Source organism: Taeniopygia guttata, chromosome W, assembly GCF_048771995.1.
Source record: "Taeniopygia guttata chromosome W, bTaeGut7.mat, whole genome shotgun sequence".
Lineage (NCBI taxonomy): Eukaryota > Metazoa > Chordata > Aves > Passeriformes > Estrildidae > Taeniopygia > Taeniopygia guttata.
In genome coordinates, this window is record NC_133064.1 from 27,569,289 (window position 1) to 27,590,165 (window position 20,877).

General features: G+C 45.6%; 1 protein-coding gene across 3 annotated transcripts in view; it reads left to right on the plus strand.

Annotated features, from left to right (window-relative positions):
* The window catches only part of LOC116806866 (Golgi phosphoprotein 3), a 170,650-nt gene that overhangs the window by 30,346 nt on the left and 119,427 nt on the right, over window positions 1-20,877 (plus strand). For all 3 annotated transcript variants that reach the window (XM_072922984.1, XM_072922985.1, XM_032744648.3), the window contains exon 2: window positions 14,106-14,237. In XM_072922984.1, coding sequence (XP_072779085.1) covers window positions 14,106-14,237 — 132 coding nt within the window. The remainder of the gene's footprint in view (window positions 1-14,105; window positions 14,238-20,877) is intronic.

Consider the following 20,877-nt stretch of genomic DNA (forward strand, 5'->3'; position numbering starts at 1 on the left):
CATGGTCAAAACAGACTCGACTTGGGGAATAAAAATTAATTTTACATCAATCAAATTAGAGTAGGATAATGAGAAATAAAAAAAAAATCTTAAAAACAGTTTCCCCCACCCCTCCCTTCTTCCTAGGCTCAATTCCTGAATTGTCTGCTTCCTCCTCACCCCAGCAGCATAGAGGAACAAGGAATGGAGGTTGTCATCAGTTCATCACATGTTCTTTCTGTTGCTCCTGCCTCCTCAGGGGAAGGACTCTTCACACTCTTCTGCTCCAGCATGGGGCTCCTCCCACAGAAAACAGTCCTTCACAAACTTCTCCAACATGAGTCCTTCCCACAGGCTCCAGCACAGGTCCCTCTAATGGGGTGCAGTCCTTCAGGCACAGGCTGCTTCAGCATGGGCTTCCCCACAGGGTCACAAATCCTGCCAGCAAGCCTGCTCCAGCAAGAGCTCCTTTTCCTGCCATGATCCTGCGCCAGGACAAGCTTCCCACAGGGTCACAGCCTTCTTCAGGAATCCACCTGCTCTAGTGTGGGGTCCTGTTTGGGCTGCAGGTGGATCTCTGCTCTCCTGCAGACCTTCATGGGATGCAGGGGGGCACCCTGTGTCTCCATGGTCTTCACCATGGGCTGCAGAGGAATCTGCTCCAGCACCTGGAACACCTCCTCTGCCTCCTTCTTCACAGACTTTGGTGTCTGCAGAGTCGTTCCTCTCATATTCTCACTTTACTCTTCTCTGGCTGCAATTGTTTCTCCACAATAGCTTATTTCCCCTTCTTAAATATATTATCACAGAGGTGCTGCTACAGCCATCACTGATTGACTTGGCCTTGGCCAGCGGTGGGTCCCTGTTGGAGCTGACTGGCACTGACTCTCACTGACATGGGGGAAGCTTCCAGCAGCTTCTCACAGAAGCCACCCCTGTAGCCCACCACCCTAACCTTGCCATGCAAACCAAATGCAAGAACATATAATAAAAATAGTCTGCCACATATCAGAAAGAATAGATGGCAAGGAAGAAACCATTGTTTAAGAAACTTAGCTAGTTTATGTATAAACAAAACAATAGTTTTATGTCTCACAACTTGTATATTGCTACCATCGACACAGTATTTGAATGCCATCCATACAGAATTAATGAAAGTAAAATCAAACTCCAGCACAGTTCAGGAACTCTAGGTTTTCTATCTTTCAGCATCCAAGTAGAGCTGGCTGAAATTTTTCCTCTGAAATATTATTCTAAGGGAAAACAGGCTATCTGTATTTTCAGACTGTACTGTTTGCTGAAGTGAAAGCTTTCTCTAACATACTTTGTGCCTCCTAGCAGAGAAACCCTGAAATTTCATGTCTTCTTGATAGACTGTCAGATATATTGCCTTAGAACTAGGACTTTCAGATTCCTCAGGAGCTGTAATTGTCTATCTTGGCTTTCTGTTTCTTTCCAGATTGGCCATCTCCCTTTATGATGGGGCTATCATGGCTAAAAAAGGGTTAAAACATTTTATTTCTGCTGTCTCTAAATGATCTTTCAGAAATTGCATTGATTACTAAATTTTGAAGTCTTTTTGCTTGTGTCTTTCATAAAAGAAGAACTTGGAATTTCCTGAGAACAGGTTTTGGGTAACTCTGGTGATGTTTCTCCTTCAGAAGGTTCCCCCTTTGGTTCATTTCAGTTTGGTTACAACAGATCTTGTGTTTTACTTTCAAGTAGAGGGTGCTAGGTGAGGATTTTAGGAGTACTATTAAGTATGAATATAAAATGAAAGGCAGTCAGAAAGTGAATTTTAGACTGGGGAGTGTTACATGCATTATCCCAGAGTTCTGTTATTGTTGTTCTTCATAAGTGTAGATTGAGTTTGAGTCAGGGTTATAAAAAAAAATTTAAACTTTGTAACATTTCCAACACTTGGAGTGGTATAGTTAAGGTCACTTAACTGAAAAATACTTTTAAAATAAGTTCAGTTTTCGTTGCTAAACAAGGAAAAAAATTCTAGCACTTGAATTGTTTGCATAATAATGTAGCACTTTCTGGAAATAGAAAGAAGTATATATTTATCATGCCACAGCTGTAAGTTTGCTTGTGTGTTGTCTGATTAAAAAAATTATTTTTATGCAAAGAGGCTATTTAATTGAAAATGGTAGAGTGTAGGAGTCTTTCTTTTTGTATATATTGCACACCATCTTGCATGTTTTTTGGCAAAGAAATGTTTGGTGCCAACCAAAATCTTAATTTACAGAATGGCTCACTTCTTTGACAGTAAGAGGTACTCTCATATCAGCTCTGAGTTGACTTATCCAAATTCTTAAATGCCTTTCCAACCTTCTATTTATAGCCTTTAAAAAAAAGTCTGTGACATATTTCAGTAATTACTTTCTAGAGATCCAAAGCTTTTTTATAACTTTCCAAAGTATTGGTCATGTATATAATCTATATTATATTCCTAGAAATCTATATTTAATGACATGCATGTGTGTTGTGCGCGGTGTTTCTGTTGGTTGGTAGGTTTTAGCATTTCTGGTAGTAATGGTTTGTACGCGATCCAAAAGTGTAGTTAGTACGAGTGTATGTAATCAGATGGAACACTCCAAAGAGGATGTGTCTGTTCAGACCCATTCCTGTGTGAATTGATTGAGCTTATAGTGGTTTCAGGGGGCGTTGTGGAGGAAACCTGCCTGTGGTGTGAACAGGTGAACGATCTCCTTTCACTGGTGGCTGAACTTAGAGAGGAAGTTGAAAGACTAAGGAGTATTAGGGAAAGTGAAAGATGGGTGGAGTTCAGCCCTTCCATCCTTGAGGGAGGCCCACCAAGAGTCAGAGGACTCCCGTGCCTCTCACTGTCAGACAATAGAAGGACACCTGGTAGATGAAGAGGAATGGAAGTGGGTACCTACTTGAGGAGGTAATAATAAAAATTCTTCCCGACCCCCACTCCCAAGGCAGGCGCCACTTCAGAATAGGTATGAGCCCCTGGATCTAGAGAATCAGCCAGATGATTTAGAAGAAAATTATCTGCACAGTGAGCATCCCAATTATGATTAATCTGTGAGAAGGATCACCACCTCTAACATCAAAAAGGAAAGAAGGGTAATCGTAAGGGTGATTCCCTTCTGAGGGGAACAGAGGGCCCCATATGTTGACTGGACCCACAGAGAGGTAGAGAGGTCTGCTGCCTCCCTGGGGCCTGGGTACAGGATATTACTGAGAGACTTTCTGGGCTGATTCAGCCTTCTGATTATTAGCCACTGCTGATACTCCAGGCTGGCAGTGATGAGATTGAAAAGAGGAGTGTCAGGGAAATTAAAAGGGACTTCCGGGCACTGGGAAAAGTAGTTGATAGGACAGGTGTACAGGTAGTCTTTTCCTCAGTCCCTTTGGTGGCTGAGAAAAACGGTGAAAGGAAAAGGAGAGCTCACATTATCAATAAATGTCTCAAGGGTTGGTGCTATCCGCAGAATTTTGGATTCTTTGATCATGGGGCAACTTTTACAGCACCTGCTCTACTGGAACCAGACAGGCTCCATCTCTCTGTTAAGGGTAGAAGGTTTTCAGCTTGTGACCTGGCCAAACTTGTTGAGAGGCCTTTAAACTAGGTTTGAAGGGGATGCTGTTGGGCTGTCTGGAAGCAGGCCCAAATGTGGTAAGCCTGAGATAGGAGTGAAATCAGCAGCCCAGCTGAGTTGCACATATACTAATGCACACAGCATGGGCAATAAACAAGAAGAGCTGGAGGCCATGGTGCAACAGCAGAGCTATGATGTAATTGCCATCACAGAAACGTGGTGGAATGACTCACATGGCTGGAGTGCTGCCCTGGATGGCTACAAGCGCTTCAGGAGAGATAGGAAAGGGAGAAGAGGTGGAGGGGTGGCCAGAGGTGGAGGGGTGGCCCTTTATAATAGGGAGTGTCTTGGTTTGAAAAGACAGGTGTCTGCTTAAGGAAGGTAGGAGCCTCCCCTGAAATGGAAAATGTAAACCCCCTCCCTCTGAATTGTTATAATTTTGAAATTAAGGGACTCTCAGGCAAAGATACGGGAGCAGGAATAACAGTTCTTTATTAGAGAAGAAAAGGAAAAAAATTAAACAATGCGGTAATAGAAAACAACACTGACAGAGTCAGAATACGACCTGACATCTTGTTGGTCAGGGTGTTGGTAGTAGTCCAATTGAAATGGTGGCTGCAGTCCTCCTGGAGTGGCAGATGTGGTTCTGTTGAAGCAGTGATCCTGTAGAAGGGTGTAGTCTTCCTCTGAAGATCCAGCAGTGGTGTAAATGGGTCTGGTCTTCCTCTGGGAATCCAGTGGAGAAGAAAGCTGCTCCTCTGGGAATCCAGTAGAAAAGGCTGCCCTGGTGTCCCAAAATCTCAGATTATATCCAGGAAGGAATGCTTGACTCCTCCCCCTGGGCAGAGCATCTCACAATGGGATGATGTAATTTTTCATCAGTCATGCAGTGAGACTCAATGGCCCATTAACAGAACATATTTCCCAGAGGGAGGATTGGTATGGAAGAGATAAAGAAAACTGCCCAATTAACAGAAGATAACTGCCACACCTCTTACAGATGGCAAATAGAATACACACTTATCTTGCAATCCAGGACAGGGATGCTTTGAACGCCATAGGTATTGAAAGTAATGATGACAAATTTGAATGCCTATAGGTAAGAATTAGGGGGAAGGCCAATAAGGCTGACATCCTATTGGGAGTCTGTTATTGTCCACCCAACCAGGAAGAAGTGGTGGACAATTCATTCTATAAGCATCTAGAGAATGTTTCTGGATCATCTGCTCTTGTTCTTGTTGGCAAATTCAACCTGCTGGACATTTCATGGGAACTCAGTACAGCTGAAAAGAGGCAGTCCATGAAATTTTTAGAGTTTGTGGAGGACAACTTTTTGTCGCAACTGGTGGGTGAGCCCACCAGGGGAGGGACTATGTTAGATCTGTTATTTGCAAATAGAGATGGGTTGGTGGGAGATGTGGTGGTTGGCGGCCTCTTGGGGCATAGTGATTATGAAATTATAAAATTCACAATATTTGGTGAAGTCTAGAAGAGCATTATAAGACTTTTACATTGGACTTTTGGAGGACAGACTTTGGCCTATTCAAGAGACTTATTCAGTGTTCCTTGGAAAGTAGTCCTTAAAATTAAAATAGTTCAGGAAGGCTGGGTGTGCTTCAAAATGCAGATTTTGAGGGCACAGGGACAGACTGTCCCTGTCTGCTGAAAGACAAGTTGACAAGTCAAACGTCTGGCCTGGATGGGCAAGGAGGTTTGGGAGGAACTTAGGTATAAAAAAAGGATGTATTATCTTTGGAAGGAGGGTTGGGTTTCTCAGGTAGTATTTAAGAGGGCTGCTCGAGTATATAGAAAAAAAATAGGGAGGCTAAAGCTCAGTTTGAACTTAAAATGGCGACTTTTGTAAAGGATAATAAATGTTTTTATAAATATATTAATGGTAAAAGGAAGAGTAAGACTGACCTTTGTTCTTTATTAGATACAGAAAGTAACTTAGTAACTGCAGATGAGGAGAAGGCAGAGGTGCTTAACGCCTTCTTTGTCTCAGTTTTTAGTGAGAAGACTTGCCTTCAGGACAACTGTCCTCTTGGGTTTCTTGATTATATCAGGGAGCAGAGTGGTCCCCCCATTATCCAAGAGGAGGCAGTCAGAGAACTGCTGAGCCGCTTGGATATTCATAAATCCATGGGACCAGATGGGATCCATCCCAGGGTGAAGAGGGAGCTGACAGATGAGCTTGCAAAGCCACTCTTCATAATTTACCAGCAGTCCTGGCTCAGTGGTGAGGTTCCTGGTTACTGAAAGCTGGCCAATGTGACACCCATTCATAAAATGGGTGGGAAGGAGTATCATGGCAATTATAGGCCGGTTAGCCTGACCTCTGTACCAGGTAAGGTTATGGAACAGTTTATATTGAGTGCCATCACACAGAACTACTGGGCAACCAGGGTATTAGACCTAACCAGCATGGGTTTAGGAGGGGTAGTGTCACTGTGCCTTCCCAAGTCTCGATAGCAGTAGTGGCTTTGCCGGGATTCGAACCCAGGCCACCGGCGTGGCAGGCGAGAATTCTACCGCTGAGCCACCAGGGCTGTTGCTATGTAACCAAGTCTCGGCTAGCCCAGAACCTTTAGCACTGCGGCAGCAAAGGCCACTCTCTTGAGCCGCTGTGGGCACGAGGTGTGGCCTGTGGGAAGTTGAAGCCACCAGACTGAAAGACACGCAGAGCGACTTTGACAAAAGCAAGGAGCCGTCCTTCAGGAGGTATCAGAATTCCGAGTTTATTGGCTCAAACAAGATAAGCTCCAAAAGGCGACGGGCACCGTGTGCCCTGCTTTCTTAAAGGGGGGTGGTAACAAGGGGAGGAAACAGCAGCCAACCAATGGGATAACACCTGGGGGTGGTAACAGGGGTGACACGCAGGGGAAACTTCCAATGAGGTAGGAGGGAGGGAGGGGGCCCCGGAGACCAGCTTATCACTCTAAGCCCTGGATGGAACTTTCTAGGTGGAAGGGAGAGGTCTCTGAGAGACAAGCAGACTCTGGGGTGTGGCTGGGGGGGGATAACTCAGCAGGAATACAATGAACTGGGTGGAGGGAGGAATGACAGGCAGACAGAGGAGGGAGGAGAAGGAAGGCTGGACCATTTTACAAAAAGAGGGGGACAGGGAGTAACCATAACTGTGGGGAAACTTAAAACACACTCCAACAGGGTAGGTCTTGTTTGACCAACCTGATCTCCTTTTATGACCAAGTGACCCGCCTGGTAGATGCAGGAAAGGCTGTTGATATTGTGTACCTGGACTTCAGCAAGGCCTTTGACACTGTCTCCCACATCATACTCCTGGAAAAGCTGTCAGCCCACGGCTTGGACAGGAGCACTCTGCTGGGTTAAGAACTGGCCCAGAGAGTGGTGGTGAATGGTGCTGCATACAGCTGGCGGCCAGTCACCTGTGGTGCCCCTCAGGGGTCTGTGCTGGGGCCAGTTCTGTTTAATATCTTTATTGACATGGATGAGGGGATTGGGTCTTTCATTACTAAGTTTACGGACTACACTAAGCTAGGATCATGTGTCGATCTGTTGGAGGGTAGGAGGGCTCTGCAGAGAGACTTGGAATGGTTGAATGGATGGGCAGAGTCTAACAAGTTGAAGTTTAATAAATCCAAGTGCCGAGTCCTGCATTTTGTCCACAATACCCCCCGGAAACATTATAGGCTGAGGACGGTGTGGCTGGACAGTGCTCAGGCAGAAAAGGACCTGGGGGTACTGGTCGATAGCCCGCTGAACATAAGCCAGCAGTGTGCCCTGGTGGCCAAGAAGGCCAACAGCATCCTGGCTTGTATCGGGAACAGTGTGGCTAGCAGGACCAGGGAGGTCATCCTTCCCCTATACTTGGCACTGGTGAGGCTGCATCTTGAGTACTGTGTCCAGTTCTGGGCCCCTCATTTAGGGAAGGATGTTGAGATGCTTGAGCACATCCAGAGGAGGGCAACTAGGTTGGTGAAGGGCTTGGAACACAAGCCCCATGAGGAATGACTTAGAGAGCTGGGGTTGTTTAGCCTAGAGAAAAGGAGACTCAGAGGTGACCTTATCACTCTCTACAACTTCCTGAAAGGTGATTGTAGTCAGGTGGGGGTTGGTCTTTGTCCAGGCAGCAACTGACAGAATGAGAGAACACAGTCTCAAGCTATGTCAAGGGAAATGTAGGTCGGATATTAGAAAGAAGTTTTTTACAGAAAGGGTGATAAAGTTCTGGAATGATCTGCTTGGGGAGGTGGTAGAGTCACCATCCTTGAATGTGTTTAAGAAAAAACTGAATGTGGCACTCAGTGCCATGGTTTAGTTGAGGTGTTAGGGCATGGGTTTGACTCTATGATCTTTAAGGTGTCTTTCAACCTAGTCATTCGGTGAAATCTGTGATTTAGTTAGTTGTAGATATTCTCAGTTCAGTCAGAGAGAAAATGAAGGTTTCTAACCAGGTAGAAGCCTGGGAAACAGTTGCGAAAGAATGTAAATAATTATTTTTATCTCTTGTTGTTCACATTGTTTATAGATAAGTTCTGCCACTGTGCATCATTCACTGCACACGAATGGGTGATATGTTTTTACTTCAGGAACAATAGAATTGGTCTGGACAACATTCTCTATAAAAGAGTGATGTATTTGAAATAAATCAGAGTTCTACTCTCGAGCCTTCTGAAGTGGAGTTCTTTCATACCATCCTGCCTCAAGGCATCATCTGGTGACCAGATGTGAACTACGGCCTCGGCTGAGGGCCTGAACCCTAGCGTCTTGCAGGGGGGCTCTCCCTGTCGCCGCAGTTCCACACCAGCAGCTTGGAGGCTCTGGCCGGACACCTTTGCCTTCTTGAGATGTAACGCTGAAACTGCATGCCTTCTGGAGAAGGCTTGGTCCTGTTTGGACTGTGGATCGGCTCTTAGAAACCGGAACTGAGCGGGACGGTTTTCCCTGAAGTAGCGGACTGTCTCTCTCTAAAAGTGGACATCTGCTAAGGGAAGGTTTCCTAACAATGGGAAAACAGCCATCTGCAACTGACCGGGTGGTCTTGACCACTTGGCGAGCCTTTGTCCCTCATATGGGAATCCAGATCTCTGATGATGAGCTCATGAGGCTCTTGGGTTGGGCTTGGGACTGAGGATTTTCTGCAGACCTTAGACGCACCTTTGATTGTAGTGTCTGGCACGACTTGGGACGCTGCCTCGTGAAGCAGATGCGCAAGGGGGACGCTACAGAGTCCGTGCTGGCTCCAGTCTGGGCAGGCATTGACATAGCCCTGCACAGAAGCAGCGGTTCTGACTGGGACATTTTGGGATTCCAGACACAGACTGCGGCACAGCGTGCGCTGCGACCAGTTGCACAGGTTCACCCTGCCCTGAGCTCGATGCCATTGACATCATCCACCTTTCAGGAGGCAGCCATGGTGCCTTTGCCACAACTATCAGCTTCGGCACACCCGGCATTGCAAAGACTGCACGGGGCAGCCCCGGACCAGCGGGAGCCGCCACCGCTTGCGGCGCCGCAGCCCCCAGCTTTTCGGACTGCATTCGTGGGGGGACCGGTGCTGCCCATGGCACGTGACTGAGTGGGGGCTGGCACCCCCACGACTTCTTTGCTGATGAAGCCTGCGCAGACGGCTATGCAGCCTTTGGTCCATCCCCTGGCACACCCACCGCCACCCACGGGGGTTTTGAATGTGCCGGCGGGGCAGGCTCTGCCTCCCGGTCTGCCCCTCTGCGCGCCATGCGGACCGGCTGATTTGATTTCATTTACAGTGCCGGCATCAGTCATCCAACAGCACGTCTTGGGCGGGACACCCATGTTGTTCTCCGCCCTGCCCACTGTGGGACTGACTCCCGCGCCGGGGGTGGTGTGTGCCTTCCACGCCCTGCCTGCCATGGCGCCACCCCTGCTGACAGCGGGGTTCAATGCTCTGCCTTTCGCTCCACCCACCGCTCTGGTTGCAGCAAGTCCGCTGCCACCACTGGCGCCGAGCTTACCGCCGCCGCTGATACCGGGACCAGCAGAGGTGCTGCGGCTGCTGCCGCAGCCACCAACGCAGAGAGACGCAGCTGCGCTGCCCGAGCCACTGGAACTGGCGGCGTGCCAGTGGCGGGGGGGCAGTGCCCAGAGAACACAACAGATCCCGCCACCCCGGGGGAGACTGCTCCCCCCGTTCCGCTCGTGGCAGGGGGGCAGCGCCTGCGGAGTGACTCATCAGCTGCGACTCCGCCCTACAATCCAGTGGCCAAGAGCCCAGTGCTAAACAACAATTCCAGCCCGATTGTTTCAGGCCCTGCACCCAACCCACCACTCCCTCCACTTCCCCCAGACTGCCCCGAACTCTGTCCCTCTGAGGCAGAGGCAGCAGGAGGGAGCACCGCCTTGGTCCGCAGCAGCATCGCTGCTGCCGGTCCCGAAGTTGGGGGGGAAGGGGGTGGGGCCACGAATCAGGGAGCTGGGCAACAATTGATTTTAGTCCGCGGCAGCGCAAACACACTTGGAGAGAGGAGAAGCCCCTATTACTGGGCAGGCATGAGTGGTGCCAAGAGCCCCAAAACCAGGGTGGAATTTTATATTCCTCGGAAAGCCTCCCTTGCCCGCGCCCTGCGCGTCCTGCTCCAGTTTGCAGAGCGGGATGCTGAGAGGCTGTGGCATGGTCCATGGACAGGTGGGGTGGGGGGAGGGCAGAAAGCCGGAGGAATTGCCAGGATTCTCGCAGCCTGGTGGGGGTGTGCACGAAAATAGAAATTTGGAATTGGTCGCCCATCTGCAGGTGGCCATGGAGTGTCCCAGGGACCCCAGATTCAGGGGCCCCAAGAGATACCAAAGAGAAGCTGGGGGAAGGGGCTGAGCCGAGTGTATCTTGGCTCCACTGAGTGCCTTGGCTCCCCACCCACCTGGCTGGGTCTCAGACACTTGGCCCTGCCCTCAGGGCCCATCCCCCTGCCTTGCCAAGCATCACTGGGTGCTAGAACTCGCCGATGCTGCTGGCACTTTTGGAAAAAAAAAAAAAAAAAAAAGGCAGAAAGAGCTGTGTTTTTACTGACAGCTCAACGTACTGGAAAGCCACGAATCAGCCTCAGCCCAAGTGATTGAATTAAGGGCTGTGGCCATGGCATTTCAGGGATTTCCTGGCATTTCAGAGATTTCTCAAGTGTTTTGAATTTGATCAATTTCTGTATTAGGTCAATTTCACTCAATTGTTTTGAAAACTTTGAGCATGCATTTTTGACCCGAGTTCAATTTCATCACTCAAGTTGTCCATTGAGGACATGATTGCATAGGCAAAGCCTTGCATGATTCTTCTACCAAGTGCACACACCTTGCAAAAGCAATTCTGATGAATGCCAACCAAGGCTTGACCTGCTTCACCTTACTGGCTGGGATAAATCCCAGAGGCCTAAAGGCTTTGCAGCTGTGGCAAACAGATGTTATTCATATTGCCAAATTCAAAATTGGCTGATTTGGGTATGTGCATGTGTTTGTTGATACTCTTTTCTGTCATGTGGGTATCTACTCACACTGGGAAATGGGTTTTGACAAGTTGGACTGCCAGTCCTTTGGCAGACTGACAATGAGTTGCTACTATCCTAGAGTTGGTAACTGATTTCTTGAAATTTATAATAGAAGTTTAGAATCTCTTTGACTGTTCTGAGCCAATATCCAATGGGGGTTTTGAATTAGCAGCTGATGAACCTCAAGGTCATGTTTTTCCTCTTCTCTGCAAGGGGCCCTGACAAACACCGCCTCCTTCTTTAAACAAAAAGGGGGAAATGTAGATATTCTCAGTTCAGTCAGAGAGAAAATGAAGGTTTCTAACCAGGTAGAAGCCTGGGAAACAGTTGCGAAAGAATGTAAATAATTCTTTATCTCTCTTGTTGTTCACATTGTTTATAGATAAGTTCTGCCACTGTGCGTCATTCACTGCACACGAATGGGTGAGATGTTTTTACTTCAGGAACAATAGAATTGGTCTGGACAATATTCTCTATAAAAGAGCGATGTATTTGAAATAAATCAGAGTTCTACTCTCAAGCCTTCTAAAGTGGAGTCCTTTCATACCGTCCTGCCTCAATGGCATCAGTGAGTGGTTTGTGTTTAGCAGACTTCAGATATATGCATCTGATAGCTCTATAAATTGGTAGCTTTTATTTGCAAAAAGAGTAAAATTGTATTGCCCTTGATTTAAGTGAGTCTTTGCTTCTGGTTAGGATAAATTTTATGAAAAGGAGTCTTTTTTTTTTCAGAATTTTTCTTTGAAGATGCACAAAGTGGATGCATTCACAGAGATGCAACAAGATGGGAGTTTTGCAAAGTGTGAGAAATGAACCTCACTCTTGAAAATTTTTAAAAGTTTAATAAGGGACAAAATAACAGTGCTGGGTGCTTGCTGACGACGGGAGGCACATCAGCTAACCACAGCAACTCTTCTTATATACTTTTTCTATTGCATTGGTCAAATACATATACATAAGGATTATACATATTCAAGCATTCCTTTGAACTCGTTTACATGTTCCAGGAATTCTTTAGCTTGGTTCAAACCTTGACTCGCCTTTTTAGAGTACATGCAGTAATCGTGGATCTGGTTTTGAGGGTCATGTGTCACTTCCTAACAATGGCCCCCTGTTCTGTGGTTTCAGCAGGTGACAGTCATTGATAGTCGAAGGGTCAGTAGCAGGGGTCCTCATCATATCCATTCATTAAAAGTTATCTGACCATGCAGACAATTTTAGCTATTTCCATTATTGTAAGATTACCACAAGTACTTTAAATCAACATTCAGCTATTTCACAAATGTCTGAGTTATTTTCATTATTGTCAGTTAGTTACAAAAATAAAAGTATAGTTATTATTTCACAACTACAGCTACTTCTGCAAAAGTTAACATTATAATGCACAACACGTAGCATCCACTTTAATATTTGGGAAAGCTAAAACTATATGTTTATCACACTGTCCACAAACTAAAATATCATCCATAAATGATGTTCTGAGGATACAAGCTACACAGGGGCTAGAGCATTGGCCACAAAAAGCTGACAAATTATACTATATCAAAAGCAGTTATAAGTGATTAAAAGCTGTACTATATCAAAATCATTATGATTAATAAGAAATTGCAAAAGCCAATACATAATAGCAAAAGCAAACAACTACATAGTTTTTTATAGTGAAGTCTTTCAGGATTGTAATGTGAGAAATGACTGCTCACTTAAAAAAATTTAAAGGGTTTCTTAAACTTTAACAAAAATACAACAAAAGGACTAAATAAGGAAAAGTAGGCCTGGCAATTGCCCTCATGGCTGCCCACCACGTGGCTGGCTCATCTTCAAGATGGATTTTTCGCCTTTTATATCTCTAGCCCCTCCTAGAGCCTTGTCAGTCAACTCCTTCCTTGCTGTCCAGTAGTAGAAATCACTTTCTTACATTCTGATTGGAGGTCAGGTGCTGCCATAGTAACGAGCCAACCTTCCCAAATCTCCGGATTACCAAGACCATCCCATGATAACACATACTGGGGGGAGCACATTGCAGTAACATAACTATACATTTATAAAACTTCTTTTACCATACATATAAAATTTACCCCTGAATTGTGAGAGCCAACCATTTACTCATCTATAACAGTAACAAGTATTTTCATAGTAATTTCTCAAAAAACAAATAATTTCTTAGAAATATTTTGTTTTGTCTTAGATACTGTTCTTGCATGTTTTTTGATATTTAATGGTTGCTACTCTTTTAAGAGACTGTAATGTTATGGTTAACAGCTTAAACATTGTTATGAAGTACTTTTTGCCCATTATGGCAAAATTGTGTATAAAAATATAGTTGAAAAAGTGTGGTAGTGTGGTTCATACAACAAATGTAGCTTGAAGTTTGGCAGTCCATATTAGAACAACTGTATTGTGTTTGTGTGGCCAGGTTTTGGCAGCAGGGGACTACAGGGATGGCTTCTGTGAGAAGTGCTGAGAGCTTCCTCTATGTCCAGCAGAGCTAATGTCAGCTGGCTCCAGGACAGACCCGCTGCTGGCCAAGGCCGAACCAATTAGAAATGGTGGTAATGCTTTTGTGATAACATATTTAAGAAGGGGGAAGGAAACTTCATGAGAGCAATTGCAGCCAGAGAGGAGTTGAGAGTATGTGAGAAACAACTCTGCAGACAGCAAGGTCGGTGAAGAAAGGGGAGGAGGTGCTCCACGTGCTGGAGCAGATTTCCTTGCAGCCTGTGCTAAAAACCATGGTGAAGCAGCGGTGTCCCTGCAGACCATGGAGGTCTTCTGACTACGTATAAACTACACTTTATATCTCCCAGTTCTTGATATCTTGCTGGTTTGTTTTGCATCTCTTTCCTGAAGTTTCCCTTCTTTTTAAAGAGCAGAGACCAAATGTCAAAACAAATAGTGGATGAGTCTGTTTTCTCTTTCATGTTTCAGTATAAGAATGGTAGTTGACTAGTGATGCTAGTGTATGAAGGCCAGAGAACTATTTAGAGAATGCAGTAAGCCTCATTTTCTATTTGCTTTCAGGTGGAAATGGAAATATCTTACTGCCTTTCATTCTTCACAGGGTTACACATCATTTTGGAATGATTGCATCTCCTCGGGATTGCGTGGCTGTATGTTAATTGAATTGGCATTGCGAGGGCGTCTTCAGTTAGAGGCTTGCGGAATGAGGCGTAAAAGTCTATTGACAAGAAAGGTAAGTGGAGGAAACTGATCACATTTACTTTTGTGTCATGCTTCAGGCAATATAGTAGCTGTAAATTAAGGGTGATTGTAACAAATACACTTTTTTTTTTCTTTATATGGGTGTTGAAGTTTAGGATTTTTTCTTTTTTTTTCCTTGCTGTCATGTAATTTTGTCCTATTGGTTGCTAAGAGACAATAATGACCAGTACTTAAGAGAGACAAAAGATGTAGCCAAGGGGGAGGGGGAGGAGTGCAGCTGGAGGCACTATCTTGGCTGGGCGGCTTTCTCTTGGGAAGGGCAGAGATACCCTGAGATTTTGGCTGGGTGGTGAGGGGATGGGCTTGGCTTGTCTCTTGCTCTCCGGATTGAAGGGGAGACAGGCTGTGGTCACTGTGGGAAGAATTCGCCACCACTGCGGGGTTCCATCTCCTGCTGTCTTCTACCGTGAGTGAAGTTCTGCTCATAAGAGCAGCCATTGGACTGGGACCTTTTTAACACCCTACCTCACTGGAAAGGACCCTCACCATCTACTTGGGTGCCTCAGGGGAAAACCCGGTACCCCTCCCCCCTCCAAGGGAGCCTCTCCCGACCATGTTTGGGAGCCTGGCTGCTGCTGCCCAGCCCCACCCTTTCTCTGCCACTGCTCTGGGTTTTTTGCTACACTGTAACTCCTCACCTCCTGCCTGCTGGGACACCCTGTGGCTTCTGCTACAGCTGCAGAGTTTCTGTTATATTTTGTTTGCCACTCTGGGGGCTGTTTACCTCTGCCATTCTAGCTTGCTGCTTCCAAGGTTCCTGCTACAGCTAATTTCGCTATCTGGAGGGGCACCTGGACTGGCTGCCCCTGTGAGATTGTAAAGTAAGCCCTTTTTCAGTATCTTCCACTGGCTGTGCTCACCATTACCCACATAAAGAAGCAACTGAGCTCGCACCACAGCGCCCCCTGCAGCCGCAGGAGAGTTATCACACCTGTCTGGCCAGGAGCCAGCAGTGCCCCTGCCAGCTCTGACCATAACTACACCAAAGGGGAAAGTGCTTGACAGCTGAGAGAAGGCTATTGTTGGGTTTCTGTTCTTGTTTGTTGTTGCTGCTGTTGTTGTTTTTTGTTTGCCTTGTTATACATATACCTACTAGCAAAGAACTATTATTCTTTTTCCCATATCTTTGCCTGAAAGCCCCTTAATTTCAAAGTTAGAATAATTTGAAAAAAAGGGGCACATATTTTCCATTCCAAGAGATGTTCCCACCTTCCTTGGCGGACACCTATCTTTCAAACCAAGACAATGGGGATAGGGATTCTGAGTAGCAACCTAAGGTAGGTGCAGAGTTATTACCTAAAAGGTTTTAATGGTGAGATGAAGTACCTTGTAAAATCTTCTGCATTTGTTCTCTGTTCCTGTTTGTTCTCTTGATGTGTTCATACTGCACACAATCAGTTGTCAGCGGCTCTGGCCAGGGTGCTGTGGCAGCATTTGCTGCTGAGAAGCCAGTAGCACTAGTTGTAATCTAATGAAGGAACTGCATTTTGCAATGTTTGTGAGATGTTGGTTGGGGCTGAGAAACTCAGGTGTATTCTGCAAGTCACCAGTTTGATACTGGTGTACACAGTGCTACAATTAGTGCTTGCAATGCATGTGTTCGGGTTTAGAAATTCTCCTTTTGTTTCTTTCTCTTTGAGAATTTTCTCCCATTTCTTGTTGCTTAGACACAATGACTGAGTATTTAAGAGAGAGACAAGAAGTTTCCCCGGGAAGGGTGCAGCTGGCTGCCCTCTTATCTGGGAGGTTTCTCGTGGAGGGGCAGAGATGCTGGGAGAATTGGGCTGGGAAAAAGGGATTGGGTGCAGCTCCCACCTCTCTCTTGCTCTCGACTTTGGATACCACTGCAGGAGCCCAGCCAGGTCCTCCTTCTTCTGCAGTGGGGTGAGCTTTTGCTCATGAGAGCAACCACTGAACTGGGACTTTACTAACACTCTACCTCACTAAAAAAAAAAAGGACTTTCACCATCTGCTCAGGTGCCACAGGGAAAAACCCTGGGCTCCCCGAGCTCCCCCCCCCTCCAAGGGAGCCTCTCTCTCGGGGCCGTGTTCAGGAGCCAGGTGGCCACTGCCCAACCCCTGCCATTTTCTCTGCCACTGCTCTGAAGTTTCTTTGCTGCACTATAATTCGCACCCCCTGCCTGCCCAGACGCCCTGCGGTTCCAGCTACAGCTGCCGAGTTTCTGATACATCTCATCTACCACTCCAGGACTTTGCTCATCCCTGCCTTCCCAGCTTGCTACTCTGAGATCCCTGCTACAACTACTTTTGCTATCCAGAGGGGCCATTGGGATAGACTGTCCCTGGGCGTTCATAGAAGAAGCCCCTTCTCCATCCCTTTCTGCTGGCTGCATCCACCATTGTCCATGTGGAGAAAAGATGGCCGACTAGTGCCACAGCACCCTCTGCAGCCATGAGGGAATCATTACACCTGCCCTGCCAGCACCCCTGCCGGCTGCAACCTTAACTACACCAAAGAGGAAAGTGCCTGCAGCTGAGAAGGCTGTTACTGGGTTTCTGGTTCTGTTTTTTGTTGCTGCCATAGTTGCTGCTGGTTTTTTGCCTTATTATACATACTAGTAAAGAACTTTTTTTCCTTTTCCCATATCTTTGCCTGAAAACCCCTTAATTTTGATGGTTTAATAATAATTTGGAGGGAGGGGGGTCGTATTCTCCGTTCCAAGGGAAGTTCCTGCCTTCCTTAGCAGACACCTGTCTTTCAAACCAAGACAGCATGGAAAGAAAACAATCCTTGTTCCTTGGGCCCATGAGAACACAAAACTAACTGTATCTAGTTTAAGCATGTGACCACTGTAATAACTTTCTTCTACTCACTAACCTTTAAGATGGGAAAATTTTTGAGATTCTTGACTGAATTACACTGAATATTTGAGGCACCATAGTTTATTACTTTTGGCACTGGATCTTTTTTCTTAGTACAAAATATGCAAAGTCACACTTTTTGAAGAATTTTTACTTTATCAGCATTAGAAGATTCTTGAGGTTCATAAGGAGCCTCAGGAAGAAATTTGGTCCAAACACCCCAACAGTCCACTGGATTCAAAATTAATCGTGACAGTTTCAAAGGGATATTTTCTGGAATTGGCCATATGTCTACCGGTAAACGAACCAAACATGTTGAGAATGGCTTCCTCGGCCTTGAGTGAGTCAAGCAAATGGTGTCCAGACCCGACACATCAGCTAGAGTTTCCCAGACATTTTCCCTGGGTTGACTCATGGGCAAGGCTGCATTGCTTAAGGCAACCAGTGAGATGATAAGGCAGAAGCATAATATCTGACCAAACTTCATGCTCATCTCTCGTAAAAATCCCCATAATATCTGACCGAGCTTCATGCTCATCTCTCACAAAAATCCCCAAACCTCAAGACAACCCTCCCTCACAAAACCGAGTCCACAAATTCTGCACGCAAGATGAAAAGATGACTGATGTCTGTGACGTCAACTGCAATTTTGACACTGGTTCACGTCTGTGTGCTTGCTTCTCTGTTCGCGGGGTCACCACCTGCTTGCTTCTGGACTCAATAGGGTTTCATGTGTTTTGCCGGAATCCACTTCGGTCCTGCACCAGTGGAGACACAAGCATACCCTTTGCCCCAGGTTATTAGTGGGAATGGGCCTTCAATCTGCCCTGTCTCTAGGTTTCTGATCAATACTAAAGTATTTTCCCTTAGTTTTGCCTGGGTGTTGTTTGAAAAATGCCTGACAACTGGCGCAGTGGGTTCTGTAAAGGAGCTGTTCAAGAAGTTCAAAACATACAGAGCTTTGTTGAACTGCATCTGAGGCGTGGCCACTGCTTCCCCCCTTTTCTGTTTCTCCAAAAGAGATTTTAAAGTGTGCTCTGTCCTTTCAATGATGGCCTGGCCCATAGGAGAATGAGGGATGCCGAAACTGTGACAAAAGCCCCAATTTTTTAATAATGTGTCAAGGGTTTGTCCCCTGTAAGTTGAGCCATTGTCTGTTTTGACTTCTTGAGGAACACCCAATGATGCAAATGCCTGAAAAAAATGCTGACATGCGTGCTTTGCTGTTTCGCCTGTGTGTAGGGAGGCAAAGATGGTGCCTGAGAAGGTGTCCACTGGCACATGAACATTTTTGAGTCTCCTGAAGGACGGGTATTTTGTGACATCTGTCTGTCACAACTGCAGACTCTGCAATCCTCTCGGACTGACTGCTCCTGTGGAAACAGGAGGTTGCATGAGCTGACAATCGGGGCAAGCACTTATGATAGCCATCGCTTGGTCTTTGGAAATGCAAAATGTCCGCATCAGTGCTTATTCATTTTGATGAAAAAAATGCATGACTCAGTTTTGCCTGCTCAAAAATGTTTGCAAAGGTGTTTGAAATGATCATGGTCAATTCATCTGCTCGTGCGTTTCCTTCCACTAAGAATCCTGGAAGAGAAGAGTGTGCTCTGATGTGGGAGATAAAGTATTTGTGGTTTATCTGCTGTAGCATTTTCTGCATGCTTACAAGATAACAATAAAAATCCTCATTATCAACCTTTTTCAAAAGTGACCCTTCTATTCTTTTGACTATATTTGCTACATAATCTGAATCTGTTTAATAGATTGAGAGTTTCTTGAAACAATTGAAATGCTCTGACCACTGCTGCTAATTCTACAATTTGAGGTGAGCCCTGTATTGTTTGGATGTCCAATTCCCACTCTTTTGTGGTTGCATTTTACCAAGTTATTACTGATTTATGTGTTCTCCCTGAACCATCGGTGAATAATGTTATTGCGTCCAACAGTACTTCGCTTATCACGGGTTTTTCTCTGAGGCTTAATTTTGTTTGCAGCAGCTTGTGACTCGGGAAATGAATTGAACAAACACCTGAATAATTTAGCAAATCCTCTTATCTTTGCAGTGCCAAATCAAAATATTCTTTTTTCAAAGGCAGGTAAATTATCGCGAAGTCATTGCCTGCCATTGCTAACAATATGGCTCTGGCTCTGATTGTAATCTAGGCTGTCATTTCTAATGTGGTAAAAATCATTTTGAGAGATCTGTAGGGTAAAAAAATCCATTCTATTATCAACAAAGTTTTTTTTTCTGACGAGTCCCATTGAAATATGAGAACGTAGAGTTGTATTTTTTATCTCCCAAGACTGCAAAGAAAAAGGGTTGCATCATTAGGAAACAATGGGCTTGTCTCTGTTGAAGAGCTTCAGCAGTCTTCTCAAGGGCATCTTGAGCTTCAGGCATGAGAGTTCTGGGGGATTTGATCTCACAGTCTCCTTTCAACAGATTGAAAAGCAATGAAAGTTAGTCGTTCGTGATGCCCAAAATTGACCTGATCCAATTGATCTTTCCCAAAAGTCGCTGTAGGTCCTGTAGATTGTTGACTTGAATCCTAATTTGTATCTTCTGTGGTGTTATTATTTGTTCTGTGATTTTCCATCCCAAGAAGTTCCATGGTGAGACTTCCTGAATTTTTGAGGTGAAAACTTCCAACCCTGCATTCTGGACTTCTGCAATCACGCTGCCATGAGCCTCTCGCAACTCTTGATGTGTTGGCGCTGCAATGAGCAGATCGTCTATATAATGAATGATTATCGCCTGTGGATGGTTTTTCCGCACCAGAGACAAGGCTCGTGCCACAAACCATTGGCAAATTGTCGGTGAATTCTTGAGGCTTTGCAGAAGAACAACCCAATCATATCTTTGCAAAGGTTCCTGTCTACTGATGCTTGGGACAGAAAATGCAAACCAAGGAACACCTTTTGGATGAAGTGGAATGTTGAAGAAACAATCCTTGAGATCAATGATCATGAGTGGCCAATCTCTTGAAATCATCAAGAGAGATGGAAGCCCAAGTTGAAGTGGTCCCATCTCTTCAATGACCTCATTGATTTTTCTGAGGTCATGGAACAATCTCCATGAATCATAAGATTTTTTGTGTGTCACAAACACTGGAGAGTCCCAGGGACTAGTTGTTGGTTTGATGTGACCTTTCTGCAACCAGTTTCTTGAGGGCACTCAGTTTCTTTTGTTCAAGGGTCCACTGATCCACCCATACGGGATCATCAGTCTTCCAGGTCAACTTCAAGGTGGTGAGTGCTGCAGTGACCTGCACTAAAAATCCATCTCTATCTTCACTCCCCATTGTGATAAAATGTCTTTCCCCTACACTGTGATAGGTTTCTGCATGACAAAGGGACGAATGATGCCTGTCTTCCCTCCTGACCCTGAGACGACAATGGGGTTCTCACTCTGCAGGCACAATGTGTTCCCTCCGATACCTAAGAGGGCACCCAAGGGTGTCCTGAAGTTCCATTTTCTGGGCCAAAAGAGGTAGAAAATGACTATGACATCCACACCTGTGTCCAGCATGCCTCTGATCAAAATAATTTTGTCGCCACACGTCAAGCTGCATATGATCATGGTTCGATCATGACCTATTTGCTTCACCCAGGAGTCATTAATGTCCACGTCTTCGTTGACAGATAAAACCTGCTGACCCATCACTGGCATGATCTGCTCTGTTGCATGAGGTAGTAAAGCAATGGCTTTGGCTATTGGAGTATTTTCTGGAATGATCAATGGAGGGCGTAAAGGTTGAGCCAAAACTGTTAGTTTTTAATTTTGA